Source organism: Salvelinus fontinalis, chromosome 6, assembly GCF_029448725.1.
Source record: "Salvelinus fontinalis isolate EN_2023a chromosome 6, ASM2944872v1, whole genome shotgun sequence".
Classification (NCBI taxonomy): domain Eukaryota; kingdom Metazoa; phylum Chordata; class Actinopteri; order Salmoniformes; family Salmonidae; genus Salvelinus; species Salvelinus fontinalis.
Window position 1 is genome coordinate 23,957,001 of NC_074670.1, and position 27,142 is coordinate 23,984,142.

General features: G+C 45.1%; 1 protein-coding gene across 1 annotated transcript; it reads right to left on the reverse strand.

Moving 5' to 3' along the window:
* Positions 1–17,483: 17,483 nt before the first annotated feature.
* On the reverse strand, positions 17,484–21,329 carry LOC129856684 (uncharacterized protein C1orf232-like). Its single transcript, XM_055924420.1, has 4 exons — positions 20,893–21,329; positions 19,411–19,488; positions 19,012–19,118; positions 17,484–18,820 (listed from the first exon to the last, which is right to left on the reverse strand). Exons 1-4 carry the CDS (start codon positions 20,971–20,973, stop codon positions 18,442–18,444), a joined length of 645 nt encoding a protein of 214 aa, XP_055780395.1. The 5' UTR covers positions 20,974–21,329; the 3' UTR covers positions 17,484–18,441.
* Between the last annotated feature and the right edge of the window lie 5,813 nt (positions 21,330–27,142).

Consider the following 27,142-nt stretch of genomic DNA (forward strand, 5'->3'; position numbering starts at 1 on the left):
CTCTCTCTCTCTCTCTCTCTCTCTCTCTCTCTCAACCTTTCTTCCCCCTCTCTCTGTCTTTCTGTCTGGCGCTCTCCTCCAAACTGTCTCTTTCCTCCAAATCCTTCTCCCATCCAACTCTCTCTTTTTCGCTCTCTCAAACCTTTCTTCCACCTCTCTCTGCCTTTCTCTCTGTCTTTCTATCTTTGTCTGGTTCCTGGTTCTCTCCTCCAAATGGTCTCTTTCCTCCAAACCCTTCTCCCATCCAACACATACCCTCTCTCTCTCTCTCTGAGGAGGAGGAGAACAATAGGTATCCTGTCTATCTGTGGGTGTCAGTCAGGGTTGACTACAGAGCCTGCTGTTACATCCTGTTATTGGTTCGTAGGACCAGGTTTTTAACACATGTTCACGTCTTCTGGGATCAACAGACCAAACACCTAGTTGCAGCAGTCCGTTTGAATTTGATGATATCAAGTTACATTGAAGGAAAGACATTGCCACCAAATGTTGCTTTTCCAAATGTACAATACTACAGATAAAAGGTTTTTACCTGTTAGACATCAAAGGGTTTCTAATGTGGCGGGCCTGTGGAAAGTAGGTGATAACCTGGCAGGGATCTACCATCCACGGCTTTGATGCGGATGTGGGTTTTTCCTAACGTTAAACTTCAGGGGGCCTTGCAGAGAACCAGACCAGACCTCCAACACCATGTGTTTACCCAGCACCACTAAATACTTTCTGTTAGCTGCCCTCATTTTTTATTTGAGGACTGGTTCAGAGGTAGCCTGGTCCCAGATCTGTTTGTGCTGTCTTGCCAGCTTCTTTGGTCATTGTCATGCCAATGACCATAGGAAGTGGGAAGATGGCACAAGCAGATCTGGAACTAGGCTAGATCACTGAGATTAAGAAACACTGAACTCTTGAACCCGCCCCAAAAAATGTGCTAACAGGCAGTCTCCAGACATACCTTATGAATGTGAAAGCCTTATGCACATCTAGTCTCCAGCACCCGTCTCTGTCTACCTGAGCCTGAAGCTGTCCTAATATGGACACCGTATCAATCAGTCAAATGTATTTATTTAGCCCTTATTACATCAGCTGATGTCACAAAGTGCTATACAGAAACCCAGCCTAAAACCCCAAACAGCAAGCAATGCAGGTGTAGAAGCACGGTGGCTAAGAAAAACTCCCTAGAAAGGCAGGAACCTAGGAATGAACCTAGAGGAACCAGGCTATAAGGGGTGGCCAGTCCTCTTCTGAGATTATAACAGAACATGGCCAAGATGTTCAAACGTTCATAGATGACCAGCAGGGTCAAATAATAATAATCCCAGTGGTTGTAGAGGGTGCAACAAGTCAGCACCTCAGGAGTAAATGTCAGTTGGCTTTTCATAGGGGAGCATTCAGAGTTCGAGACAGCAGGTCCGGTAGAGAGAGAGAGAGTCAAACACAGCAGGTCCGGGACAAGGTAGCACGTCTGGTGAACAGGTCAGGGTTCCATAGCCACAGGTAGAACAGTTGAAACTGGAGTAGCAGCAAAACCAGGTGGACTGGGGACAGCAAGGAGTCAGACCAGGTAGTACTGAGGCATGGTCCTAGGGCTCAGGTCCTCCGATAGGGGAGGGAGGGATGGAGAGATAATTAGAGGGAGCATACTTAAAGTCACACAGGACACCGGATAAGACAGGAGAATTACACCAGACATAACAGACTGACTCTAGCCCCCCAACACATAAACTATTGCAGCATAGATACTGGAGGCTGAGGACAGGAGGGGTCGGGAGATACTGTGGCCCCGTCCGAGGATACCTCCAGGCAGGATATAACCCCACTCACTTTGCCAAAGCACAGTCCCCACACCACTAGAGGGATATCTTCAAACCACCAACTTACTATCCTAAGACAAGGCTGAGTGTAGCCCACAAAGATCTCCCCCACGGCATGAACCCGAGGGGGTGCCAAGGCATTGTCACATGTTACTCGGACAAGTTTACATCATACAGCATTCCCCCTCAGAAAGACATACTGTATGTTACTGCTGGGGATGTTATTAGCGTGCGTTCTTGCACTGTTGGATAGTGATTCGGGCTCTGTGTTTTTCCTCCTTGCACTCTGAATAGCAATGTGTGCCAGGTTTAGCAGGGGTTGTGAAGTGTGTCAAATCTGGCCTAGTTCTTCTGGGCCAGCAGCTCCAGCGTGCTGCAACCGTCCACGCTTGAGAGAAGTCTGATTCATGACTCACAGAGAGATATAGAGAGAGAGGGATGAACACACACATGCATGCGCGCACACACACACACACACACACACACACACACACACACACACACACACACACACACACACACACACACACACACACACACACACACACACACACACACACACACACACACACACACACACACACACACACACACACACACACATCGGGGCACAAGATCACTATGATAGAACTAGCACATGGCACAGAAACGAGAGGCATTCCTGAGGCACGTTTTCCTAAGGGATGTCTTAGTCAGTGACAACAACAAACTAATGGGGGAAGTTAGTTGGAGGCCTCAAATGGTTATGGGTGTGTGTGTGTGTCTGTGTGTCCTTGCAGTCAGAGAGCTTGGGAACAGAGGGGTCGACACATGACCACACAGTCTGGTATAGCTCAGGCCCAAGTCCCCAGTGACACAAACCTGTAGACAAACCTCCGACCGGCTGAAAACTACAACTCCATAACAGGGGGGGAGAAACGACTCAAACATATGATTTATCTGTGATTTATGCTGGCACGTGCACATGTAAGGATCTACCCGTGCCCAGCACCTGCACCTTTGGGGGTGCCCTTTCGGGGTGGTGGTATATTAAAGAAAAAATGGGTATACAGTTGTTGTCGTTGTTGTTCTGAACCCACTACCCCCAAGTCGTTGTGACGTCGTCAAGTTCACCACCCCCCACCCCTACCCCGCCCGTTTGTGTCCGTTTGACTGCCCTGTACGGAGCTCACGTGTGCCCGGTTGTGCCTTTTTCTCAGTCTGCCCTGTATGGAGAATCTGCATGCCTGGTATCCAAACATGCATGGCTTGTGATGCCAATAATTGAGCCACAGGGAATTGAAAGCTTTTTGTTTGTTTGTTGCCTAGCTGTGGATTGTGAGTAACCCAATAACAAGGCACAGCCTGCAGTCGGGAACGCACAGCAAATCTGTCAGTGAACAGCATGGAGACAAAACAGACCTTTCGCAATATTTCAAATAAAATTGAGGGAAAACACAGTGTAACGAACGTCGTCGGGAGAAGGAGAAGAGGACCAAGGTGCAGCGTGGTAAGTGTTCATTTTAATCAATAAACTGAACACTGAACAAAACAACAAAAGACGACAAACGAACAGTTCTGTAAGGTGACGACACACACTAAACAGAAAACAACTACCCACAAACACAGGTGGGAACAGGCTACCTAAGTACGGTTCTCAATCAGAGACAACGATAGACAGCTGCCTCTGATTGGGAACCATACCAGGCCAAACACATAGAAATACAAAACAAGGACAACATAGAACACAGAACATAGAATGCCCACCCCAACTCACGCCCTGACCAACCAAAATAGAGACATAAAAAGGATCTCTAAGGTCAGGGCGTGACACACAGGTTGGAAAGCAAATGGATCCTGCTGAGAAGAAAGGACTCTAATCTGTCTGCTGTAAAAAAAAATATATATTTTATAAACTTCCAAATCGGCGTATTGAGCGAACATTGTTTACAAGAGAGAGATAGCCCAGTGGGCAAACACTGGTTGAATCAACGTGGTTTCCATGTCATTTCAACGAAATGATGTTAAGCCAACGTGGAGTAGACGTTGAATTGACGTCTGTGCCAAGTGGGAGGCTTTTGGCACGAGCGCATTGGCCAAGCCAGCAAGTGAAAAGATCTGTGCACGGCCATTGATTTATGTGATTGATAAGTCATGCTGTGATGTAGGCTACGGTATATTCCAAGGGTTATATATTGGAGTTAAGTAATGTAGTTCCCAAAACCTGATCAGATTGATTCCAACTCCCCAAACTACTTACATTGTATACCTACAGAGAAAGTAAGGAACACACCTACCTCTTCCACCCACCCACCCACACATTCCCCATACCCAACCCTGTCGCTATGGAGATTTGAAACCTTATACCCTAAACCTGTAGGTGGGGTGTGAGTGGGGATGGGTGGTGGTTCAGCTTCAGTGTGCCCCCTCCCCTAACAAAAAACATGGGATGCTGGAGCACAGGAGGATCCAATGGCTCCACCGGGCCATAAATAAGAAGACAGCCCTTTTCACTCCCCTCTCTCATGTGACCTTCGCTCCCTGGGGTCAGGGAGAGGAGGTATAGTGCGCCCCTGTGGGAAACCTGACCAGGAGACACCAGCGCACACAGCTAGCTCCTCTCCACAAGACGGATTGACGTCAGCAAAGACAACAACGATGGGGGATGGAAGGGGTTTGGGTTGAAACTTCCAGGAAGAGCAGACAAGAGCAGAGTTTTGTGTGTTTTATTTTCTGTATGTGGTGGCGAGGTCAATGGAGCCCATTGTGGGGCAAGGGTTGGCTTGTTGAACCGAAACCGAAACCAAAGGTTATTGAGATGCTGGCGGGTTGGCTTGGTTGCAGTCAGGAGTTTTGGAACTTTAGTAGGCTATCGACTTCCTTAGTCAAAATGTCCCACTCAGACTCAGTAACACCCCCTCACACTCGCTGCTTTGCATCAGCTGTGAAAATGTGATAATGTCATTAGTGACAGCTGCAAAGCCTCAGGAGTCAAAGTTGCAAATTACAACACAAACAGTTTACTAAGTCATCCAAAACATGTCATATAAAAGCGGCCTGATATTGACTAATTTCGTCTAATTCCATGTTGTTTGAGTGAGGTTTTTACAGTGACTGAGAAGACCAAGGATCACGGGAGATTAAAGCGTAGGTAGTGACCAGCTAATGCCTTATTACTGTATAATACCCTTAGCCACATCATAATACGCTAGCTAGCTACCACAATACGCTAATGGCATTACCAGACACAGTACCAGAGGATAGAGTGCCAAAGGAGAGAGGCGAGAAAGTAATGAGCAACACTGTGCCGGTGAATCCTTGTGTTTTGTCTGGGTGGTGCAGAGAGGAGAGAGAGACAGTGTGGTCAGGAGTTGAGTGGTTCAGGCTGCTTTGATGACAGGGCAGGGAGAAAGTCAGGGGAAACACAATGCTGGAACCAACGGTGGAACTAACCTGGGTATGTTGAGTTTATCGGCTCTGTGAATGTGCAGTGAACTCAAAAGGGATCTGTTAAGACGTGAACCTTATATAACACCTATGAAACACGAACAACTGAATTTTCTGAAGAAAAAATAAATAATGACGTATTCATTCTTGCTATGTTTGGCTTACATCACTTCTAAATTGTCAGTAATAATATACATTTTATTTATAAGATATTATAAGACATTATAAGACATTATTTATATAGCATATTGCTAAAATATAGAGCAGCATTCACCTAATAGTTCGTTAAAGAGGATCTGTGGTGAGGAGAGTTGGGTAATCATATGTTCTGATCTATTCCTAGTCATGTGGGAACTAACGTGGAGCAAACATCAGGCAGACAGCTGCTGTAGATGGGTTAGTAGAAACATTCAACCAGACGTTTCATGCTTTGACATTCGACTCCTAGGGAGTTTAAAGGTCATACTAAAACCCTCACAATACAATCTTCCTTATTGCCCATTTTATTGTATTCCCGTTGTTTTCGTTTACTCTATTTCACTTTCAGTTCTTGATGTTTTCTCAGAGCCGGGTTAAACTGTCTCTTATCCCCAAGTGTTCACAATATGGGCCAGCTATAACTAGTGAGTGACTTGCTCCTTTTCTTGGTTTGAGCTTTGATGTGTTACCCAAGCCGTTCAATTTGTTTGTGAAATGTACAAAGATGAAAAACATCTGACTGATAAACTGTAATATAATGTCTCCTTATACATAAAAGGGGTGAAAACAACAAAATTTCTGCTCATAAGAGGAGAATCCGTCTAGGCTTACATGGATACTTTGGGATTTTGGCAAATTAACTCGTGGATACCATTTGTATGTCTCTGCGTCCAGTATGAAGGAAGTTAGAGGTAGTTTTGTTATGCATGCTAGGTGATACCATAGACTTCCAGTCATTGCGCTAATGCTAGTTAGCACTACTGCTGGTAAACAACTTCCTTCAAACTGCACGCAGAGACATAAAAATGGTATCCACGAGTTCCTCTGAGTCTGGGGACGTAGATAAAGGGACTCATTGCCAAAATCCCCAAGTATCCCTTTAAGACTGTGACCTTGGGACAGTGTGTGAGAGAGAAGGAGGCCAACCACTCTGAAATGTCCTGATTAGAAAGCAACCAGACTGGACTGGCCGGCAGGGAGGATTTGGTAGTAATTTATTGTTTTCTGTCTCGCTCCCTCTAATTGCAGACTGTTTATCTGCATGGGACGAGTTGACACATATTCCCACGGATCAGGAAGCTAGACCAAGTTAGGGCCCAGGATAGGAGGTAGAGAGTCAGACTTAAAACACACAACTCCCAGGCTTTTTACAGGGAAGTAGGTCTGTTGTCCACTGTCCAATTTAAGTGAATTACTCAGCTTCTGGAGCAAACGAACGTGAGGAAGCCTCGGGATCTAAACCACGTGTTAAAGGGCATGCTAGTAGATACCATAGACTTCCAGCCATTGCGCTAACACTAGTTAGCCTTGGCTCGCCAAACAACCTCTAACTTCCTTCATACTGAACACAGATGCATAAAAATGGTCTCCGTGAGTTCATCCGACTCTGGGGAAGGAGACAAAGGGCATCGTTGCCAAAATCCCGAAGTATCCCTTTAATAAGATGTCTAAGCTCAACTTAGAGACAGGTAGTGGATGTGGCTCTGTGTATGATCCCCATGGGTAAGAGAGTGAGCGTATAGACGGAGAGCAGAGTGTAGTGTCACTCCTCCCAATGGGGTTTCTCCTTGCCTGCTGTGCTCCAGCCCCGAATGACCAACATCAAAACAGACCAGACCAGACCAGACCAGTGTTTGTGTGTGTGTGACCTCGCCCACAGTCGCCCACTGCTCTGGGGTTTCGCCGTTCCTTATTTAACCCCCGTCTGGTTGGCATGGAGCGGAACGGCCCTCCACCACGGCGCCATGCTGCTCAGGACCTCCCCTGAGATAGCAGCCAAATATGGCGACCATAATATTAGAGGATATCTGCTCACCACATTGTCCACTGTTGAAACTAGCTAGAGTTAGTGTATGGCGTCCATAGTAGGAAGTTGTCAGTTCTCAGGCAAAACTCCAATTGTCCATCATAAGTCGTCGACGACCAAGAGATATGTGTAAATGAGTGATATATAGGGATGCACAATCTGAACATCTGTGGGGACTGACAGGGAGGAGTAAGGACCCTGATATAGAGCGGAGTCAAATCTCTCTAATTACTGTATATCAGTGATTATAAGTCAACATGTTTTACTTTTTTAATTTCCTGGATGGCCAGTGAAGACTTTTTTTCTACAGTGTCCTACAGAGGGTAGCTCTATATGTATCAAGTTTTTCAGGGAAACCACAAAATGTGATTTTTATTTCTACGTTTGTATACAGTGCTTACACAACGATCAGCGGGAGAACATGTACTCTAGGAGAACTGTACACGCCGAATCTCCAGTTAATGAGAAGAAACCAGCACAGAGAGAGGAGAGAGAGAAGAGGTGCATAATGCTTTGCAGGGAAGTCTATTTACATGCAACCCTCTGAGCAATTCTGTTTGCTTGGCTGAGAAATATCCTTCATTAACTTGGAAATGACAACAAACATTCCTCTTGCAGGAGATTGGCTAATTTGAACTGGAGAAGGACTGTCTATTCAATCGAAAGTCATGTATTGCCTGTGACATTCGTGCATCAAGGCAAACCCAAATGAGTAAACAACAACTGTGCAAAGTGGCCCAAAGATAATTATTCCCTCTAAAATGAATACAGTACATTTAATTCTTCAAATTACAGACAGGAGATGGCTTTGTCTATGCCTTTCTGCAAATGACCCTCAGGCACAGTACGGAAGGGCTGGGCTCTGTGTGGTCCTGTGGTGTCCTCAAATGACAGGGAGGGCTGGGCTAGAGACCGCCCTGAGGGGCCAGAGCTTAACCCAGGTGTCTAATTGGTTAATTAACCTGTCACTCAGACAGGTGTAAAGTTCTTGAGTGACTCAATTAGGCCTTCCTCAAAACAAGTCACCTGCATGATGTCACCTAAGTATGTTGACTGAAGGGATTTGCACAGCACTAATCCAGGCCTTTTGACTCTGAGAGCAGTCGTTCTATCCAACGTTTGGCCCAGTCAATCTGGGCTTACAGTCTGGTTTAGAACAATGTACACTGAGAATACCAAAAAATTAGGAGCACCTTCCTAACATTGAGTTGCACCCCCTCATTTGCCCTCAGAACAGCCTCAAGTCAGTTGGGGCATGAACTCTACAAGATGTCGCTACAGGATGCTGGCCCATGTTGACTCCAATGCTTCCCACAGTTGTGTCAAGTTGGCTGAATGTCCTTTGGCTGGTTGACCATGCTTGATACACACAGGAAACTGTTAAAGGGTGAAAAATTCAGCAGCATTGCAGTTCTTGACACAAACCGGTGCGCCTGGTACCTACTACCATACCCCGTTCAAAGGCACTTACATTTTTTTGTCTTGCCCATTCACCCTCTGAATGGCACACACACACACAATCCATGTCTCAATGCCTTCTTTAACCTGTCTCCTCCCCTTCATCTACACGGATGGAAGTGGATTTAACAAGTGACATCAATAAGGGATCATAGCTGTCACCTGGATTCACCTGGTCAGTCGAGGTCATGGAAAGAGCAGTGCGTTGATCAAAGTAACATAATACAAACATCCTCATCAAAATCCTTCAGTTTAAACTAGAGATATATATATTTTTTTTGCATTGGAGGCATCTCAATCCACCACATCCGCACTTCCACTCTATGAAAAGGGGAGACTCTCGCGAGCACGATGGCGGTATCCGTTCTGCTCTGCGACCCCCCCCCCCACAAGTATCACGGGACTCGTCTGAAGGTAGCCGGTATCTGTTTTTCAAAAAATGAATGTGAGGATGAAGGACTTCAAAACCTTGTTCCGTTTTGATTTCTTTTTTGACTGTCTTTTTTTGACATTTCTGAATATGTTATTCAACGTGTTTCTCTAAAGGCCTGAATCAATATTTTATCCCAGCATTTTTATTATCTACCTAAAGGGGTCGTAGAATTCCATATGAAATAGCTTCATGATCCATAGTATGACCATCTTAAAACAATTCCATATGTCAGCTTAGAACCCCCCCCCCTGCGGCTTAGACTTTATTGTTCTTAATGTTTTGTATGCTCAGTGTATGATGGAAAGTTGTACAACTGAATGCGTTCAACTGAAATGTGTCTCTCGCATTTAACTCAACCCCTCTGAATCAGAGAGGTGCGGGAGGCTGCCAAAATCGACATCCACGTCTTTGGCACCCGGGGAACAGTGTGTTAACTGCCTTGTTCAGGGGCAGAACGACTGATTTTTACCTTGTCAGCTCGGGGATTCAATCCAGCAACCCTTCGGTTACTGGCCGAACACTCTAACCACTAGGCAACCTACCGCCCATGGGGTCCATCTCATATACTAATAAACCACAAATATGATTCAATAGCTCTTGTGCCTCCCTACAAACGGGATAATACACAATACAAAGGGATAACTCAGATATGACAATCTTCTTTGGATGTCGCATCTTACATTTTCAGTTTTATGGCCAACTGAGTCCATACAGGTCAAGGTTATAGCCCAATCCCCACTTCCCTACCCCCCAATCCTCACTATCCCACAATAGCTCTGCCTCCTGACAACCTCTATCAACTCCCCATCAACCCCCCCCCCCTCAGTACCCAGCGACACACCAGGTTCCCAGGTCAGTCCGACATAGACACGGAGGAGCTAGGTGGCATGAGGAGGAATTCCTGTCAGGGCCCATGGAGGAACGAATAGCAGACACGCAGACCAGGGCTTTTAATGACAACTTGATGACAGGCGGGACGGACGGGGATATACATGGCTACCGCAGGAGCAAGGGGGAGTGTGAGGAGGAGAAGGGGTGGAAGACGAGCCCATGGGTCCAGAATGGATATATAGGCCTATCTGCCCCCGCCATCCATAGGCTGTTCTAAAGCACTCATCTGGTTCTACCATTCGGAAGACTAACATGACATTTCCTCCTTGGCTTGCTATGTTGAGGATGATTACTTTGTTGTTTGATTCTGCCGTATCTTTATGCGTGGACTGAGCATATTTCGATTAGCTGTGGTGGTTCCTTCCCCCTGTGGGGTTTAGGAAGGGGAGAGGGCTGGGTTTGAAAGGGAGTGGGTGGGGGGGGGGGGGGGGGGGGGTCTAGCTGCAACACGGGAGCAGAGCAAAGAACAACATCCCAAACAGCTGTAGAAACAGAAATGTGACACGGACAGGGATTTTGTGAGGGGTTTCGTGACTCATCCTGCATTCTAGAGCCACCGTGTTCCAAATACACAAAGCAAAGACAGAATTCATAACACCACTTTATGAGGGTCATTTTGTACGTCCAACAACAACCATGACACTCTTTTGGTTGTAATTACATGATTGAATTGAATTAAAATGAATCGTCCTTATTGATTGTCAGAGAAAGATGTCAGTTGCCGTTCAAAGATGGTTTCACTGTGGATTAAATAAAGTTTGCAATAATCCGTACATTCTTTTACTTAACGGATAGCAGTTCTCTGCTCTAACTCTTTATGCAAAACATCGTGGCCGAGGGACAGTCAATATCTCCATGTTTAGCAGGCAGCAGGCTTCAAGACGGCAGAGATGAACATGTACATAATTGACTGAGAATTGATTGACTCCCTGGACATTTAACAGTCAGTCCGTCAACCCTTGTTACAGACCAATAATAGTCACCACAGACAAATCAATCGGTTTACAGAGCACTGGGGCAACGGTCCCAAGTTTGGGAGGTGGGATAAAATGTCCTGCAGTGAAAGAGCGGAGGAGGAAAGAGAGAGACAGAGAGGTGGGTGATGGGGGTTGGGGTGGTCGGAAGGGTGGAGAGGCTGGGGGGCTTCTAAAGGCTTGTGTGTGTTGTGGGAGTTTTGGGGGAGGATGAGGGGTATGAGATGAGGGGGGAAGGGGGGAAGGGAACTTAATGGCGAGATTACCCCTCTGATGGAGATAGTGGGGTAGATAGAGAAAAGGGGAGGGGTGTAGGGGGTGTCCCAAATCCACCCCTAAAGACCCAGGGGATTACAGAGGCTGAGATTGAGTTGGCAGATTACGAACTGAGAGCTGAGAGCCACAAACTGAGAGCCACTCCAGTTCCTGTGAGAATCCCAAGGCAACGTGAATGGGTTAGAAGGAACAGAAGAGGGTGTGTGTGAATAATTGAACTCCTTTCCACCTTCTTTTTCTCTTCTGGGAAAAAACCTTGGAGACTTCTTCACACTCAGCCAGGCCACGGATTTCAGATCAGCTCTCTGGGTTTAAAAGGAAGACAGGAAAAGCAATAGCTGTCAACTCTATGTTTTTTCATATGACTGCACTGTGAGCATGTCCAATTATTTAACATACACACAAAGTCACACACAAAGACACACACACACACACACACACACACACACACACACACACACACACACACACACACACACACACACACACACACACACACACACACACACACACACACACACACACACACACACACACACACTTCTGGATTCTGGGTGAGTGACAGAGTTCCTCTGAGTGAGACAGAGGCCAGAACTCAAAACGAAAAGGGAAAGTCAAGGAAATCCTCTCTCGTATCTCGGCAGAACACTTTGATTGGGAGTATGAGTGTTCTGGCTCACACTACTTTGGCTATCTGCTGTTATTCTTTGATAAGAGCGTTAAGGAGCTGATTCTGCCCATCTGGCAGGTCATCTGCCCCATAACTGAAATAACTATGACATCAATAATATTTTAGAACTATAAACTGTCAAATAGGAAAACCTGTGAATCCAATGATTGGCTTTGTGCATTCTGACACTTCTGTCTGTTTTTCCATTGGAGATGGGATATGTTTCATGAAAGTTCAATTAAAAAGAAAAAGCAAAGCTATTCAAAAGTGACCTCTTGTGAACTGAAGTGCTTTGTCCTCTCCAAGCTGTGAAGAGATTATTCCCTTGATTGGCCCTGAGAGTGAACAGCAGGCCAGGTAGATATCCACAGGGGAAACCCAGGTGAACAGGTCAATAACATACCCTGTCCTCCTCACATCTGTTTTCCCTAAGTGCTTTGTGTGTGTGTGTGCGTGCGTGCGTGTGTGTGTGCGTGTGTGTGTGTGTGCACGTGTGTGTGCGCCAGCCAGTGTGTTGTTTCACACACCTTGTTCACACAGGTAGGTTTCCAGATGGGACTGCTGCCTGTGTGTGTGAGTCATCAGGTCTACAGAGACGCCCACCTCTAGTCTGACTGTCACCCATGGGTGCTTCTAGGGATGTCTGTCTGGTGGAGGGAGGAAAGCTCCTTGTGGAAGAAGTGTGTGAGTAAAACACTGGCTTTATTGTTTGTTTTTACTACGCTTGTAAAAGGAGAGACATTAGAGCCGAATTCAAAATGTGGCGTAAGTGTGAGCAATATAATTTCATTTTTTTCCCCATGTGAGACGAAGACATGAAAGCTTTGGTCATTTTCTAGGTCTGTTTCATACTTAGGGTAGCCTAGTTGGAACTTGTCGGGGTTAAAACAGACATCCCAGTTGGCTATGTTTGAGGTGTGACTCAAACTGACCATTGAAGACTTAGACTGGACAGGATGAAAATGCAACGTCAACTTACAGCTATAATCGCATAGCAATTTGATTCAAACCAATCATTTTGAAATACGTTCTAAAAATGACCACAGACGGAATAGTCTCCTGCTGAGCTCATCCTGTTTGTATGATGGATTTAAATAGCTGACCAGTAAAGGGTTTATGGGTAATATCCTCTTCACTTGTCTGCCATTGTGTTTGAGTGGATCAGTTTGAGCAAGGTGAGGCACAGTATTACTAATCTTCATCACATAATGAGCAGTAATTTGGGATGCAAGGGGATTTGTGGACCAGGGATTATGCACAGTCTGACTGCAATTTGTTAATCTCAAACACGAATTATGTCTACTGCATTGGTCTGTGTGCCAGTAGCATTACAAACTGTACTTAGTTAAATGCTCCTAAGGTTAGTAGCATTAGATTCATAATTACATTCGCGTTTTTTAGCATTAGATTAATGCTGTGTGTCATTTTACACATCACGATAATAACAAAGGTATCCTCACCACAACTGGGCATTTTGAGTGAGAAAGAATCCCTTACAAACTCAGCTCGTTAAACTTCAAAACGACCTGCACCCTTCTTCTCCCGATCCAGGAAAGAGTGGTGAAATAGTGTGGGCTAAGTGCAACAATTAACACATGCTCACACAGCGTTTGTGGCCTGCTTTTGTTGGCTGTTCTGACTTTATGGAAGAACTCAGGCAGTGTTGTGGACAGGAGTGTTACTGTTTAGTCGACATTGTTCAGTCATTCAGCGGTTAAAAACGGAAAAAAAAGACCCAGCCTCTGCTGATCTGTGATCAGGTCTTGGAATGTAGTAGGGAGGGAGGTAGCGGTAGAGACACACCTGCAGCCACGGGAGGCCCAGAGGGAACAGAGCAGGAAACACAGGGGACAGAACATACATGGGCCATATGGCACAGGACGCAGGGTTGGTAGGGTCATGTTCCAGAGAGAAAGAGCGAGACGGACAGAGCGACGGAGAGAGAAAGAGAGTGAAGAGAGATAGAGAGGGTTTTCAAGTGTCTCCATACACCCCTATGAAAAGGCATTGTGGTTTGGGTTACATATTTAAACGGGGATGTACAGCTCTCAACAGGGTAGGGCGCCAGACAAGACAACCTGTATGCCTGGGCATCTGTGAGTCATGTAATGTCAAGGTAAGATTGAGTACTTCAACCTAAACATCCTAATCTAGGGGTTGGGCTTGTTGTGGCTCACTCTGTTACAATCTTCAAAACCCTTCTGATTCTGCTTGCTCTTTTTTTTTATCTGTCTCTTTCTGTCACTTTCTCTGTCTCGTTCTCTCAGTCTATCTCAGTCGCTGTTGCTGTTGCTATTGCTGTTGCTCTTTCTCTTTTTACAATTTCTCAAATAAGTAAATTAATAACCTTCCACTTGAACGTATACACACATATATACACGACAAAACCTATTCCCTCTCAGGAGACTGAAAAGATTTGGCATGGGTCCTCAGATCCTCAAAAGGTTCTACAGCTGCACCATCGAGAGCATCCTGACTGGTTGCATCACTGCTTGGTATGGCAACTGCTCGGCCTCCGACCACAAGGCACTACAGATGGTAGTGCGTACGGCCCAGTACATCACTGGGGCCAAGCTTCCTGCCATCCAGGATCTCTATACCAGGCGTGTTAGAGGAAGGCCCTAAAAAATTGTCAAAGACTCCAGCCACCCTAGTCATAGACTATTCTCTCTGCTACCACACTGCACGCGGTACCGGAGAGCCAATTCTAGGTCCAAGAGGTTTCTAAATAGCTTCTACCCACAAGCCATAAGACTCCTGAACATCTAATGAAATGGCTTCCCAGACTATTTGCATCACCCCCACCCTTTTACACCGCTGCTACTCTCTGTTGTTATCATCTATGCATAGTCACTTTAATAGCTCTACCTACATGTACATATTACCTCAATTACCTCGACTAATTGGTGCCCCCGAACATTGACTCTGTACTGATACCCCCCTGTATATAGTCTCACTGTTGTTATTTTACTGCTGCTCTTTAATTACTTGTTACTTTTATTTCTTATTCTTATTCTATTTTTAAAAAAAAATTTAACTGCATTGTTGGCTCGTAGGTAAGCGTTTCACTGTAAGGGTAACACCCGCTGTATTTGGCGCATGTGACTAATACGATTTGATTTGATTTGATTCGGGGCCCACTATTCTTGTGTACGTCGTGTGTTGCACGAAGTCACTGTTGACTCGTCTTTGACGCACGTTACACATTAGCTCAACCAAACACATTTGCTTATCCCTTTGAGGGACTCAACATGCTTATGTGACCCAATGCCCACTGACACATATTTGAAGCCTAGACATCCAGTAAACTTCAGCACACCGGAGATCTGGCCTCAACCTCATTGTGTCTCTGTGTGCCCTCATCTCCCCTCACCGACGAGTACTCTCAGTTCAAACTGGGAACACAGTCTGTCAATGTGCACTTTGTGATTCCCTCATGCTCTACAAACTCCATGCCCACAGAATGGCTGCGTCCTCCGGTGTTTACGTGTCAGAGAGGGCAATTTCATTTGTTTTAACATCAGATAGGCCTATGGTTTGAATCTGGAATAGTCATTTGAGGGGAGGGAAGGGGACATGAGGGGTGGGAAGGGGACATGAGGGGTGGGAAGGGGACAAGGGGGGTGGGAAGGGGGCATGAGGGGTGGGAAGGGGACATGAGGGGTGGGAAGGGGGCATGAGGGGTGGGAAGGGGACATGAGGGGTGGGAAGGGGACATGAGGGGTGGGAAGGGGGCATGAGGGGTGGGAAGGGGGCATGAGGGGTGGGAAGGGGACATGAGGGGTGGGAAGGGGGCATCAGGGGTGGGAAGGGGACATGGGGGGTGGGAAGGGGGCATGGGGGGTGGGAAGGGGGCATGAGGGTGGGAAGGGGACATGAGGGGTGGGAAGGGGACATGAGGGGTGGGAAGGGGGCATGAGGGGTGGGAAGGGGACATGCCTTGTTGTGATTTTAACATAGACTGACAGCTGTGGCATCACCCTTTCTCTGTCAGCTGTCACACTGCCGCACGCTACAGAGGGATTGTCGTATAGCCCAGTGACGGAAGGTGATCAATATAAATGGATTCTCTTTTCACTGTCGAGAAATAGAGTAAGTCCATAGGGGAAATAAATAGGGGTTGATTGAGGATGTGGCAGTCACTATATAGTGTACTACTTTTGACCAGGGCCCATCACACTGGGCACAGACGTCAATTCAACAACTATTCCACGTTGGTTCAACCAGTGTGTGCTCAGTGGGATAGGTCTCGGGTCAAAAAGAATGCCCAATATAGGGAAAAGGGTAGCATTTGGGACACAACTCAACCAACTCACTGATGGTTGAAAATAAATTCACCAGTTGGAAGTTACCGTTCTACTTTGCCAGTGGATTGAAATGTTTTCAACATAATTTACTAACATTTTGAGACAGGAAGTGGGTCGGTGAGACAGGAAATGGGATTGAGAGCAGACAGAGAGGATATGGAGGAAACAGAATGCTGAGAGAGGAAATAGAAGAGGGGAAAGGAAAAGACAGAGAGAGGAAGGGAGAGGTACTGTAGTCTGTCTCTGTCTGTAAATGACAATAAAGTTGTCCATCTGGGAGGAAGTCACCGATAGGAAATATGGGCAGGCCTGTATGTATTTTAGATAGATTATAAATATTAGGGGTTAGGGTTAGGTTTTCGGGTTAAGGTTAGGGTTAGGGTTAAGGTTAGGTTTAGGGGTTAGGGAAAGTAGGATTTTGAATGGGACTGAATTGTGTCCCACAAGGTTAGTTTAACAAGACTGTGTGCGCATATATGTGTGATAGAGGGAGAGAACTTATCTGACGTTAAATAAAGAGTAATTGAGAGATATACTGTTGTATAACAGATGACTACAAGTGAGAACCATCCAGAGTACTTTCCAGTAGTACCTTACTCACTGTGAAGTTCACCCATGACTTGGCAAAGATCGCCCCCTGCTGTTGACTGCAGAAGACTTCCCTCTAAAGCGCAACCTTGTAAACTCTTCAAATGAACCCCTGCTCTCCTCTCATATCTCCACTTATCTTCTGTCCAACAACAAGAAAGGTTGTGACTTCACTGACCCTGAGGGTGAGCGGTATGAGACAACGGTTGGACCCGTGCCATAGTAACCAGGCCATGATCACAGACAGACAGACGCACAGCATGACCAGGCTCACACAGACATGCACACACGACAACAAGGCCCAAGGTGTGTCTTAGATCTGCCCACACTAGTCCCATAGACCTCATGTGGTCTTAGCACGTATAAGAGTTCACATGTAAGTGAATGACTCTCCCAGCTGCAAACGCCCTCCTCCTGTCGCAGGTGCGACTGGGAGAAAGGACTGGCTGTCATTTGTCTACATCCTCTGTCATGTTCTCACGTGTGTATTGGCTATGATGCGGTTTGGGCTCACATGCAAGCGTGTATCTTACAGGGTCAATATTAAACAAGAGGCGATATTGTCCCATGTCCCACCCCAGTGTTGAAGTCAGACCTACTCATTTGCATGTGCTTGCCTCACTGACCTGTCATTCTTTACGGTGAATTATTATCAGTGTTTATTAGAGCACAAGAGGTAGCAACACGTCAGAGCAAAACTTTTGAAAAGCGTATTGAAAACAGAAAAGACAGGCAGAAAATAACAATATGGACATGTTACTGTTTTACAGACAAGTGTCACAAAAGGACTGCAGTAGGGTCACACTGCAATTGTGTTTTGTAGGGGCAATAGAATAAGTTACCAGTCTCATGCCCAAATACGATAAACCCAAGACACTCAAACCATGACCTCCACGCACCAGTCAGCCATAACAGTTAGACAAATATTATGTCCTGAAAGGCCATGTAGTCCCAATCATTCAAATGTTGCACATCCTATTTCCCCCATTCTTAATTAACTTCACAAGAAAACAGTGAAAGCAGTGAAAGCAAATTTGTATCAGCTATGAAATCCCTTTCCAAATTGGTGCCATAATCCAACACCTAATCCCACTATCCCTCTCTGTGTGTAATCCGTATTCTCTTAATCTGGTTTTGTTGGTTAATTGATCTAATCCAGCCTGTTTGTTGGCGTCATTTTCAGGTATGAGTCCTATGACATTAACTAAATGCCATCTACTGTAAGGGTACCAGTGCTTGTTCAAATGCTGTACAGTTAAACACTATGGAGAAGGTATGGAAAGGGAGGTGAGTGCTAAATTCCAAATCGACCCCTAGTCCCTATTCCCTATACATTCCCTTAGATCTGAAAAGTCAATTGCTACTGGTGTAGGTGTGGTGGGTACAATCTAGACCTGAGCAAGTAGAATGAAGATAATAACAGGTTAGGAGTAGCCTGGTCCCAGATCTGTTCACACTGCTTTGCCAATGGTCCTATGGTCACTGTCATGCAATGTTTGCAAGACAGCATCAACTGATCTGGGACCAGGCTAGGGTAGGAGGGCATTCGGCCCCATGTACCCTCTCATTCCCCAGACCCCATCCCACCCCCTTACAGCTGGCTTGTTAGTCTTGCTGGCCAGACATGCTCTTGGTCTTCAACTCAGCCAGCTTGCCTGTGACAAAGTTCCACTTGAAGGGCGTGTTCTCGCTCCCTCCTCCCAGCATGGCGTATTTGGAGAAGCTGGTGTTGCTCCCTCCTTCATCTTGACTCTGCTCTCCCTCCGTGTTCTCCCCCTGGTAACTCTCCCCCCCTCCCTCACCACCTCCCTCACCACCTCCCTCGCCTACCGCCTCCTGACCCTCCTCCATCGTGCCTGTCTCGTTTGCTGCGGCTTCAGCCTGTTTCGAGGCGGCCATTTGTTTCCAGTTGGTGGCGAAGCTACCCCAGAATCCTGAGGGTCTGGCAGGTCTCTGCGGCTCCTCAGGCATCACTGCCAGTGGACTGGGGATACAAGGGAGGGAGGGGGACCGTCATTTTGTGTATCATTATATGTTTAACTCAATTAATATAATTACTTTATTTATTTATTGAATTAAGCATTAGTTCATCAGACATGGCTAATATTCCCATGTTCAGGAAGAGGAGGAGGAAGAGGAGGGGGGGAATAGAGAGCTGTGTAGAGTCCCACTGACTGGTCTGGGACAGGCGGACTCTCAGTCTCCTCCAATAGCTGGTGCTCATCCTCTTTGTTGAAGAGTGTTGACATCCTGTTCCAGCCTTTAGCCCCAGCACCCTGCATCTGAACACACACACACACACACACACACACACACACACACACAGTGTCAAAAATGTGTGTGTGTGTGTGTGCCAATCCTTCGGAATGTGATTAATGTAAAATGAACGTGTAACGTCTGCATTAAGTTCCATGCCGTGTGTGTGTGTGTGTGTGTGTGTGTGTGTGTGTGTGTGTGTGTGTGTGTGTGTGTGTGTGTGTGTGTGTGTGTGTGTGTGTGTGTGTGTGTGTGTGTGTGTGTGTGTGTGTGTGTGTGTGTGTGTGTGTGTGTGTGTGTGTGTGTGTGTGTGCTTACTCTCTTGGCCAGCTGAGACACTGCATTGGGCCCCTCATCCTCCTGGACAGGGCTCATTTCAATCTCTGCATTATTTACCTGGGAACACAAGCCCAGCAATGATCATCACACATTTATATTGTCACCCTCAGCATAGCAGTGTTGGTAGTGAAGTACTGAGCTCTGAGTAAAAACACATGCTGTACTCGGCTACCCTGCTTTTCAGCGCATTCGATTTATTGGTAGTGGTTGCCCTCTAGTGGGTTAATATAGACACTACAAGCACGTTCCAGAAAAATAAATACACTGAAAATGTCAAGGAAAGGTCTGTCTTTGAAAATGCTGGACAGTGCCCAAATGTAACACAAATTCCTAATTTGTAGCAACCTAATTTATTATATTGAAGAAGTCAGATTGGAGTTATGCCTGTGGATTCCTTTTAATCCATTATGCCAAAGATAATAAACTGAGAGAGAATGTACAGCCTACTTTTTTTCTGTATCCACTTTAAGAATAGAAAAAAGCTGCCACAGAGTTAATTTCCAAGAGGGTAAATATACTTTGCTTTTCTCAGACATACACTAAGAACGATGACAGCATACACTAAGTCCCCCCATAACTCAAAGAACTCTAAGTAAACTATGTTTTCAGACATCATTCTAACGCAGTATCCTTCACATAAGCCCTGTCACCATGTCATGGACATAATAATGAAATATAATATTATTCATTATTATCTAATAGGAAAAACTGATCCTAGATCAGCACTCCTACTCCGAGACATTAATATGGGGGCTTGAATATGGGGGCTTTCTGTCTGTATCCATCTCATCCCCCGTCACTGGAATGCCATCTAATCCGTGTACACAGCTCCAGTTCGGGATCAGGTTTCCCGACGTTCCGAAGAACTGGGTCATCCTTGTTCCAACAGACTGTACCAATCCCGGACACATCAGGGGTGTCGAGAGACAAGAAAAAATCCTGAGAACTCAATCATCGAAAGACCCTTGGATTTTTTTTAACCTGATAGTATGTCTGATAGCGCTGATAGCTTGTCCATCATATTAGCTAACATAGGTTACAGTATGAGGGTGGGGTGAAAGTTCACATGAATAAACCAGTAGCTACTGCAGACAGAGTACTATAGCAGCGATTTGGGTTTCGAATTTGTAATTGAAAGCCTATGCTACAGTGATTAGCATGTTTTGGCCAAAACTATAACAAAGCACAAGAGGAACCGCTCTGTAGTTTCCTCAAAGTTTCAGCAGAAATAAGCGTTTGTGAGCGGAACAAAATTATATAAATCAAACTTCAACAACAATGAATAAGCAAACCAACAGATCTGTCGCTGTGAGAACCCACAGGAATCCTAAATGAGAGGTTGTGTATCAAGCGTCTCAGAGTAGGAGAGCTGATTTAGAATTAGTTGTACCTTTTAGATCACAGAGCAAGACATCTTGCAGGGGAAATCTGCAGATGAAAGATAAGCTTTTTATTCTCTACCTCTTCCTCCGTGTACTCCTCTAGGTCCGGGTTCAGGGTCTTCAGCACTTTGCTCTTGTACACTTTCCATATGGGATTCATGCTTGTTCACCCTAAAAGACCTCTAGAACTGTTGAAACAACTCTCAGTAAGGCCTCACAGCTTCTTGAGGCAGACCGCCCTCCACCAAGTCCCCTCTTCAGGTCTTCTCAGTTTGGCTAATGCCCTTTTCCCATTCGTACACTTCCAGCGCTTAGACAACGACTCAGCCTTGACGGAACTTTGACCTGACTCACTGTAGGCCTCTCTAGAGTGTTGTAGGCCTGTGCTGTTTCATGTTGTATCCCGATTAGATTGTCAATGTCTCTTGTCAGGAACACGGGTTGCTGGTAACATCCCTATGAAGCATCTGATCAGTTAGAGGAATCAAGTAGTTGCCAATGTGAACACACACACACACACAACCCCATGCAGGTACGCAACTACACACACGCACACACACTGTCACGGTTCAGGATTCAGGCTGCATCGGTTACCTGGAAACAGGTGTGGGTTTCCTCATGTATTTTTCAGCAGGGCTCTTTTCCAGAGGTAGTGGGCCATTGTCGGCTGGCACCGCAAGACTGGCCACTGTAACCCTAACCCAGTGGGCGCTGGCTCCACACTGGTGCCATGTTTAGATGCCCGTTACACTCTGATACTGATACGAGTGTATGTCCCATTTGGCCAACATTATGAGAAGACAGGCCCAAAGCCCAATGATGCTCCTGTTCAGTAGATCAGTACACAGTGCTTAATCTTACTCCTAATTGATTGTTGTTCATTTCTGTCACACGTTGTCATGTGGTAGACGGCAAGCAAGATCAGCTCATTATAAAATGTGGCACAGTTATGGCAGAAGGTTCAGGGCAGACTACTGCTACCAAATTGAGTTGTACCGTCGCAACATGAACGTTGATACACTTCTAGTTTTGTTTAGGGTGGGGTGACTAAAGAGTAGAGTACTTATTGGACTCCAGATGCATTTGAAAAGTGTTGAGTGACAACACTGTTACATGTCTTTCTTATTTCTTTTTTTGTCATCTACCTAATATACTTTTAGTGCATTTGTACAAAAACTGCAAACTCCAATCCTTACCTGTTCACTTCCTTGGAGAGCTGGTTTCCAAGTGCTGGTTTGTTGGCAACCTGAGGAGGGCTTGCCAGTGTAATGTAGATGGAGACAGATATCATAAAGCTTTGATGACCTACACGGTGTCATTGAATACTGAGCACAATACAACCAGATATTTAAAGAAAATATGTTTCTGACACATTTTAATAAACTCTTCTAACAGTTTTTCAAAGTTTCATGATCTATTATATAACAAAATGTTTTTCGAATTTTCTTTCTAATTTATTACAAAAAAAGTGTTGTATAGTTTTGCATACACCAATCATAATCTTAGTAAACATTGCCTCAATCCTAACAGCGCCTCTTCAACCTCAGGAGGCTGAAGAAATTTGGCTTGTCACCTAAAACCCTCACAAACTTTTACAGATGCACAATTGAGAGCATCCTGTCTGGCTGTATCACCGCCTGGTACGGAAACTGCACCGCCCACAACCACAGGGTTCTCCAGAGGGTGGTGCAGTCTGCACAAAGCATCACCAGGGGCAAACTACCTGCCCTCCAGGACACCTACAGCACCTGATGTCACAGGAAGGTCAAAAAGATCATCAAGGACAACAACCACCCGAGCCGCTGCCTGTTCACCCCGCTACCACCCAGAAGGCGAGGTCAGTACAGGTGTATCAAAGCTGGGACAGAGAGACTGAAAAATAGCTTCTATCTCAATGCCATCAGACTGTTAAAGAGCCATCACTAACACAGGGAGGCTGCTGCCTACATACAGACTTGAAATCAGACATTTCGCTACACTTGCAATAACATCTGCTAACCATGTGTATGTGACCAATAAAATTTGATTTGATTTGAAATGCAATGGTGTTGTTTTACCAATGTTATATTGGCAGTCTTTACGATAATCTTGATTATACTACACAGGGGTGTAACCTTAGCATATCTGTAGTTCTCATGTTGCCAGTTTTGATTACCATATAGAGTTCCGCTTTAATGAGGGGATTGCATACTTATAAGATAAACTTCAATAATGTATGGGCTTGTATGTGAGAAGCATCTACGCGCACGCACGCGCGCACACGCACGCGCACACACACACACACACACACACACACACACACACACACACACACACACACACACACACACACACACACACACACACACACACACACACACACACACACACACACACACACACACACACACACACACACACACACACACACACACACACACACACACACACACACACACACACACACACACACACACACACAATAGGCTTGACTGCTGATGGATGTTTCCTGTTTGAACAGCAGCCCCTGTTCATGGCTGCCCGGGATTGGATTTCCTGCTGAAATATTATCTGGGTCGTATTGATTAGGGCACAAGGTTTTTCACTGCTAACCTGTGCATGTTGTACAGGCCTAAAACTCACTGATCCCCTTCACTCACAGTGTGTTGTTAGTGTTTGCTGCTCCTGATCGTCATGCCTCTGTCTGCTGAATGGTTGTGTCCTTCTACATTAAAGTTCCATCTGCATTATTCAACAGGAAGACTACTGGCACAGCACATCAACTCTTGCAGTTATTATGGACTTAGGCTGGGATTCAATCCAAAGGTGCGTTATAGAGCAGTGCACTATACACACTATACATCCCTTTACCTTGCACTCAATCTCACATGGGCCCTATTCCATTAGATTTACAATGCATCATTCCTTCTTCCCTTCCTTGAAGTAATTGTGATCTTTAAGTGATTGGATTGGTGTAAGCAAGGTTACCACCATATTACTTTGACCAATCCAACCAATTTAGATCTGTGATAACAACGAACGATCTTACATGTGTGGTACATCTTTTGGGCATTGCCTTTCATGGCCACTAGATGACTCAGGAAGTCTAAACTTTTCTATTTCACACTTGTTGTTTTGTTTGACTTTATGGATAAGAATGTATTGATTTACTTTATCCTGTTTTACCTCTGCTCCTTGACTCAGGATGCTTTACCCTTGATGTTATTACATATGGGGCATGAAACCAGTTGAAACCGGTGTATCTGTATGAGGCTACCAAACAAAAATAAATTGTGGTGGGCTAGGAATTTTGAGGAGAAGAAACACCAAATACTATTTTTGATGATTGTTTAAGGGGATGTTGCATGTGTATGTCGGCTAAAAGAAGTTAAAAAGGATCCTGCATCGATGAAGTGTGTTACACCTTGACAGTCGCTTACTTTCTGGTACATGTCAGTTTAAAGTGGCAATCAGCAGTTGAAACAATAACAAAGCATTTCCCCTGCCCCTGTTTCAGTAAAAAGCTGTGGGGTGGGGCTGGAGAAATGTAACCACTCTCAAATGCATAGACAGAGCTAGTTTTAACCATGTTTTGCGGCCATATAGTATTTGTTCACGTTTACTTTGTTTACAAACAAAGCTTATATTTTGACAGTTGAACTAATAAGCTCATGAGGCATTCATAAGTGACATTCTTCAATAGGTACATATCATTAATTTATAAGCCCAAACATGTAGCAAATGCTGATTGCCTCTTTAAGGAAAAGTCTAAAGTAATTGAAGGAAAGGTGTTGGGGTGACATTATTAGTATGGAGAGTATGATATCAAGCTTTGTGAGTAAATGTTCACAAATCAATGATTATGGAACAATGCCTGCCTCTCCATATGTAGACAAGTAAAGTCCAACCACATAGCAGTAATCGTAATAGGTCATCTAATTCCTGGGACTAGGAACATCAGTAAATGTATAACATACTGCATGTGTGTGTGCACGTGTGTGCCTGCCTGCCTTTTTGTGTACGTATGTGTACATATGTGTGTATGTTCAGTATGTACAGTACATTTTAACCTCGAGGGCTCAGGGCAGATGCATTTCCACATCCAACCACCAGCTGGCGACAGGGAGCCATGTTACTCCTCTTAGCTCTGGGCATGAAGCGCTACCCTAAATGTAGAACAAAATGTACAGAACACAGAGTTCCATTCACACACACACATCCCAGAGCTTCCTTCCTACCTCGTCTTCCTCCAGACACACACATGTCGCAGTGTGGATGTGGATGTGTTCAATGTAATCACAGAGAGGGAGAAAGCCTCTGCCCTTTGCTCTCATCATGGCAAGCAGAGCCACCTTTAACATAGATCCATAGGGCTTTGTGATGTAAACATTAGTTGTTCTTAGATTGTTTTACTTGAAATGAAAATGAACAATTCAGTCATGAAAATCAGTCTTTTGATTGGCCCAGGATGGCATTTTGGAACGATATACAATGTGTGTATGTATATACAGTACCAGTCATAAGGGGCGGCAGGTTGCCTAGTGGTTAGAGCGTTGGGCCAGTAACCGAAAGGTTGCTGGATCGAATCCCCGAGCTGACGAGGTAAAAATCTGTCGTTCTGCCCCTGAATCAAATCAAATGTATTTATAAAGCCCTTCTTACATCAGCTGATATATCAACGTGCTGTACAGAAACCCAGCATAAAACCCCAAACAGCAAGCAATGCAGGTGTAGAAGCACGGTGGCTAGGAAAAACTCCCTAGAAAGGCCAGAACCTAGGAAGAAACCTAGAGAGGAACCAGGCTATGAGGGGTGGCCAGTCCTCTTCTGGCTGTGCCGGGTGGAGATTATAATAGAACATGGCCAAGATGTTCAAATGTTCATTAATGACAAACATGGTCAAATAATAGTAATCACAGTGAACAGGTCAGGGTTCCATAGCCACAGGCAGAACAGTTAAAACAGGAGCAGCAGCACGGCCAGGTGGACAACAAGGAGTCATCATGCCAGGTAATCCTGAGGCATGGTCCTAGGGCTCAGGTCCTCCGAGAGAGAGAAAGAATGAAAGAGAGAATTAAAGAGAGCATACTTAAATTCACAGAGGATACCGGATAAGACAGGAGAAATACTCCAGATATAACAGACCCCGACACATAAACTACTGCCTGAACAAGGCAGTTAACCCATTGTTAACCGTCATTGTAAATAAGAATTTGTTCTTAACTGACTTGTCTAATTAAATAAAAGTACATTTGGACACACCTACTCATTCAAGGTATTTTTCTTTATTTTGCTATTGTCTACATTGTATAATAATAGTACAGACATCAAAACTATGAAATAACACATATGGAATCATGTAGTAACAAATCAAAATATATTTTAGATTTTAGATTCTTCAAAGTAGCCACCCTTTGCCTTGATGACAGCTTTGCACACTCTTGGCATTCTCTCACCAGCTTCACCTGGAATGCTTTTCCAACAGTCTTGAAGGAGTTCCAACATATGCTGAGCATTTGTTGGCTGCTTTTCCTTCACTCTGTGATCCAACTCATCCCAAACCATCTCAACTGGATTGAGGTTGAGTGATTATGGAGGCCAGGTAATCTGATGCAGCACTCCATCACTCTCCTTCTTGGTCAAATAGCCCTTACACAGCCTGGAGGTGTGTTTTGGATCATTGTCCTGTTGAAAAACAAATGGTAATCCCACTAAGCACAAACCAGATGGGATGGTGTATCGCTGCAGAATGATGTGGTAGCCATGCTGGTTAAGTGTGCCTTGAATTCTAAATTAATCACTGACAGTGTCATAAGCAAAGCATCCCCACGCCGTCACACCTCTTCCTCCATGCTTCACGGTGGGAACCACACATATTGAGCTGTTCTTGCCATAATATGGACTTGGTCTTTTACCAAATAGGGCTATCTTCTGTATACCACCCCTACCTTGTCACAACACAACTGATTGGCTCAAACCCATTAAGAAGGAAAGAAATTCCACAAATGAACTTTTAACAAGGCACACCTGTTAATTTAAATGAATTCCAGGTGACTACAGCTCTACCCTTTAGCTCAGTGCGAATGCTGCCTGTAATCCATGGCTTCTGGTTGGGGTATGTACGTATGGTCACTGTGGGGACGACGTCATCGAAGCACTTATTGATGAAACCAATGACAGATGTGGTGTACTCCTCAATGCCATTGGAGTAATCCCGGAACATATTTCAGTCTGTGCTAGCAAAACAGTCCTGTAGCTTAGCATCTGCTTCATCTGACCAATGTCGCACATTTAACATGCTGATAGAAATTTGGTAAAAATGATTTAAGTTTCCCAGCATTAAAGTCCCC

Bases quoted from the DNA above. Each gene is read 5' to 3' on its own strand.
- LOC129856684 (XM_055924420.1), bottom strand. From the start codon at position 20,973: ATGAATCCCATATGGAAAGTGTACAAGAGCAAAGTGCTGAAGACCCTG. The intron at 19,119-19,410 runs GTAAGCACACAC...GTGTGTGTTCAG, and splicing joins TGTCTCAGCTGGCCAAGAGA to ATGCAGGGTGCTGGGGCTAA. The intron at 18,821-19,011 runs GTCAGTGGGACT...TTGTATCCCCAG, and splicing joins AGTCCGCCTGTCCCAGACCA to TCCACTGGCAGTGATGCCTG.